This window comes from Miscanthus floridulus, chromosome 3, assembly GCF_019320115.1.
Source record: "Miscanthus floridulus cultivar M001 chromosome 3, ASM1932011v1, whole genome shotgun sequence".
NCBI classification, from domain to species: Eukaryota; Viridiplantae; Streptophyta; class Magnoliopsida; order Poales; family Poaceae; genus Miscanthus; species Miscanthus floridulus.
This window is the reverse complement of record NC_089582.1, coordinates 11158517-11163439: the sequence shown is the minus strand read 5'-3', so window position 1 is coordinate 11163439 and position 4923 is coordinate 11158517. Positions and strand designations below refer to the sequence as shown.

General features: G+C 42.2%; 1 protein-coding gene across 1 annotated transcript; it reads right to left on the bottom strand.

Annotated features, from left to right (window-relative positions):
• Positions 1-3152: 3152 nt before the first annotated feature.
• On the bottom strand, positions 3153-4637 carry LOC136544967 (putative disease resistance protein RGA4). The gene has a single exon (XM_066537024.1). The coding sequence runs from the start codon at positions 4635-4637 to the stop codon at positions 3153-3155; it is 1485 nt and encodes a 494-aa protein (XP_066393121.1).
• Positions 4638-4923: the final 286 nt, after the last annotated feature.

Here is a 4923-nt window from a genome sequence, read left to right as displayed (position 1 = left end):
AAATTATAGTACAAGGCTGCAAGCTGAGAATAGAAGTGGATCATACAGCTGTGTGGGAGACTTACAGGTTGTTTGGATTGAGGAATCACTCCATCCTAGATGAGGTGATGCATCATGAGTCTATTCCTAAAATTTAGTAAAATAACTTTGTTTCTTATATTAGTACTAATAATTATTGAATTGTGAGGAATGAGGTAATGATAGATTGATAGATCAACCTATTCTATTTCACAAACCAAACCAAAAAGTAAAGAGTAAGAAGATGAGAAGGAGAAGGACTCTACATTGTGTAACTATCCTGAGACCATATGTACGCCCCTTGCAACATCTTGTAACCACATAGTATTTCCACAATGGAGACGGCCATATCTGCAGTAATGGTTGAACTTCCTACAAGCTAGATCCCTCCCTTTTCTTGACTGATAGATACTTGAAGCTAGGAGGACATCTTACAGAGACTAATTGGAAAAGGAATGGGTCATCAACTTCTTACTACGTGATTGCAGTTTTGGCACCCTAACATTGTCGGGCCAAGAAAAGATGGAAAGACTACACTGAGAGTGCATATACAATCACTTGTCACATATCATCTGTATTAATCACTTTTCAAATATAACATTGCAGTTTTCTTTTCTTTTTTATATGGTTTTTCCTTTGTTATCTATATTAGGTAATCAAGCATTCATATGTAAAGAGAAGGATTTTTGTGTGACCTTTTCCTTTTACTTGTTCTAGCGTGAAAATATGGGATATTTCAACACATATACTTGAGTACTTCAAAACTAAAGCTAACTCCTTCGCAAAAAAAAAGAACAAAAAAAAACTAAGGCTAACTGTTGTGAAGGAGGCAGCCATATTGTTTTGTTCTGAACTATACTGTAATAGTGCAGAGGTATTTTGAGATTTGCAAGCTACTGCCCTGGAGTCTGAACTATACTATAATTTTCCATGTATCCTGATAACAGCAGTAAGAAAAAAATCAAACACTCACCAAATCACCAGTGTGTTTATAGCATTGGGAGTCTGAACTGCATTTAGGTTCTTTTCATGAAATAGATTGGCTGAAAAGAACAAATAGTGGACTAAAAATTACACATGGAAAGGCAGAGCTATGGTTCAGTTCAGACTTCAGACTGAAGTTGGAGATCCTTGGAATTTCCAGAGCATCAATAAATACACGGAGGCGAACACTGACGATGGAAATCGACACCTGCGCAGGAATTGAACTCGAGTTGGGTCTGAGGCCTGCCTGAATCCAGTTGTCTCGCTCATCCGCCCCTATCCTCCCGCTGCCCCTAACCAAGGCGAGAGAAAAATCTCAGGCCAGCGTCAGGCGAGACGTCTGTAAAAGCATGCAGCTTGGACTTGTTGGACGTCGCTGCCTCCGAACAGCAGCCCCTGTCCTGGACTGGACCTCACCTCGCCGTCGGCGAGGAGGAAGCCAACAGGGCAACAAGCCACCGACCAACCAACAATGTGCGCGGACAGCAGCTGGAAGGTAGAAGATTAGCCTGTGATGGTGCCATTCGTATAGAGATATCTTGAAACAAGAGAGGGCAGCAGCTGGATAGGCCAGGAACCTTTAATGAAAAAATTCCCGGCATTGTACAATATAGTGAGACGGAAGAATGACACAGTAGCTAGCGTACTAAGTACCTCTCCTCTTAACGTCTCTTTTAGAAGAGCGATAGTTGGGGAAAAGCTACAAGACTGGCTCAATTTGGTCTCTTTAATTTTACCCGTCCACCTAAATGAAAATAAGGACAAATTCTTTTGGATTTTAAGGAAAAATGGGACATTTACAACACAGTCTTTGTATAGAGATATCTTGAAACAAGAGAGGATCTCGGGAAAGTTAGTGTTCTGGAAGGCTAAAATACCTCTAAAGATTAAGATCTTTCTTTGGTATTTAAAGAGAGGTGTACTACTTACAAAAGATAACCTGTTAAAAAGAGGTTGGAAAGGGGACACGAAATGTGTCTTTTGTGGCTTAGATGAATCGATCCAGCATCTTTTTTTCGATTGCTATATGGCTAGATTGCTGTGGAACGTGCTGTTCATCACTTTCAAGTTTCAACCACCTAGAGATGTGACCCTTTTGTTTGGTTCTTGGCTATTGAGTTTCGATAAGTTGATTAGGAACCAAGTAATAGTGGGTTTAGCGGCGATGTGCTAGGCTCTGTGGTTATGTCGAAATGATGCGGTCTTCAACAGAACAAGCACTAACTCTTTCCTGCAGGTCATTTTCAGAGGGACATATTGGATCAGACACTGGTCTTAGTTGTCTAAAGAGGAAGAGAGAGTGGCTTTGAAGGAGGGTTGCAGAAGAATTGAAGTCTTGGTGCTCGATTTTTTTCAGAAAGATAGAGTGGAGACACCGGAGAAGAATTGAGAACTAAGGTCTGGGTGGTGTCGTTAAAGAGTCTTTTATTCTTCTTTAGTTGGTGTTGTGCTGTTTTGTATCCCGTTTAACGGTTGTGGATCTAAGAATCCTTGGAGTTGTACTGTGTGGCTGTACTCGTTCTTTCGGGAATAGGGTTCTTTCGGGAATAGGGTAGGCCGGAATCTCTGTGTTCCTTAATCTAAAAAAATGGTGCCATTCGTATTTGAAAAATGGCAGCTGCAGCCTGTCTCTGTCATCTGTAACTGTAATTGTTGCAGACTTGTGATCTCTGAACGGTAGCGTAAACCTGTACTACTACTGTGTCATTGCTTGCGAGCAACAAATACAAGTCTAGCTATCTGACAACGGTTAGAATCGCGCATGTCGTCTGTAATTCTTCCTGAACATGTTGCAACTCGTCAAGTCTCTGAATCACTGCATCATCGTACAACTAACGAATCGATCACTGTTTATTTCCCCCATCCCAACCGGCAGAGGAACATGGAGGTAATCATCTGTCTGTGTGCTCATGGCTGAGCTTTGCCAGCAGATGTCATTGTTTGAGAGTGCGGATGGTGGAGCTCGCTCAACCATGGAGTATTCGGTTAGTCATAAACACTTCACATATGACAAAGCAGTAGTACATCCTGACAATTTTTTATAACTTGATACCTATAACCTCCTATCACAAGAACACGGCAATTTGTCACAACCCATCAAAATAAAGCATATTAGTATATCTTTCTACATAAGCATAACATCACAAAAATTAACAAAGTGTGACTCCGTTTTTCTCGGAACGCTTTCTCTTGGTAGCTGTTCCTTTTAGATCTCGAATCTCACAGGTACTGACATAGCTATAGTAGGGCGGAATCGGAGACGTCCATGCTAGGACCTCGAATCTCCCATGAGGCTTTACACTTCCGTACATCACATCTTGGATTCTTACATTTGGAACATCCTCTTGTGGAGATCGTTCAGACTGATTATAAAGCACAAGATCTTCAGAAGGTGACGACATTCTCCCAAGATGAGCAAGCCTGTTTTCGCTTATAAGATCAAATGGATGCTCACTAGATTTGGAGACATGCTTGTGCGTGACCCTTCTCATGAAGGCCAACATCTTGCACCAATAGTGGATGTCAAAGTTGTCTCTTAACAAATAGGCGGTGATGGTTGCACCAATAAGGCATCCGCTTAGCATCTTGACTATCTCCATGGCCACGTGCACAAAATTCTTGTGCATCTCAGGATCCGTGCTTCCAAATGTAAGAGTCTTGAAGAAATACCAGTATGTTTCATGGGACATATTCTTTAGACTTAGAGCTTCTGTTGTTCCAAACTTTATTATTTTCTCAGAGCAGCTTGTGACTATGATTTTACTATTACTTGGCATGCACTGTTTAGAAGCAAAATATAGCTTATTCCATGTGTCCTCATCGAGATCATCAACTAACTCCACAACAAGAAGTAGTCTCCCATCTTTGTTAATGTTTGACACACGATTTTCGTGTTCCGTTGCACATCCTTGTCTTAATGTAGCGAGGTCATCATCTGTAAAATCATGGCCTTTCAAGAACATGATCTTTGAGAAATGGTCACGGACTCTTTCATCCTTGCAAACATGAGCGACAAGGGTGCTCTTGCCCACTCTACCTGGACCAACAATTGGCAGGACCTCTAGTTCTTCAGAACCATGAGGCCATGACTGCAATAGGAAATTGATGACAAGTTCAGTTTCCAACTGGCGGCCAAACATGCAGTTGCCCAGCTGGATATGCATGCTATATGGCTGGCTGTACATGCGAGGGTAGCTCATCAAGAACATTACCATCTCTTCTGCATCATTTATCATGGAACTCAAACTGTGTAGCACCTTTTGTAGTTGTTCCAAAATTTCAATGTTTCTATTGGAGGAATGCAAACCTTTCACAGAATTGACTTTGGAGAGAAACGAAGTTTGACTCACAATCTTATCTTTGGTGGCCTCCTCATTGTGAGGTTGGTGTCTGAAAGTATCGAGCGTGTAATAGCCTCGGTACATGCCATCTCTCAGCATGTTGAGCTGGTGCAGCATAGCTTGGTTTGTGATGTGCCGCCCCATGGCCTCATCGACAATGACTTGCGCCCGGAGCAGAACTCTGCAGAGGCAATCCTCCAATTCCGGCGCTGACGGCTTGGAGCATTTCCTGATGAGGAAATCTACGGATCGAGTGGTCAGCTCCCCCAGAACCACAGAAAGGAGAATCTCCATTAGTGTCTCCCTCCTCTGGAAGATAATGTAGCAGGTGGAGGAGAAAATGAACAGCGAGTTGTCAGTTGTGGAATGGCATGAGATGTGTCTCTGAACGAAAGGAGAGCAAGAACGTTTTAAGAACAACAATACTTGTGCGGGTCATGCAAGGTGAGTCCAGTCCGATAGTCATAGTCCAAGAACACATTTTGTTATGATTGTTCTGGTTGACTTCCTTTGACCCTCTTTGCCGTCAGAGAATAGTAGAAGCTGACAATAGGTGCGGACCATATATACAGCTCTGTCA

Bases quoted from the DNA above. Each gene is read 5' to 3' on its own strand.
- LOC136544967 (XM_066537024.1), bottom strand. From the start codon at position 4,637: ATGGAGATTCTCCTTTCTGTGGTTCTGGGGGAGCTGACCACTCGATCC.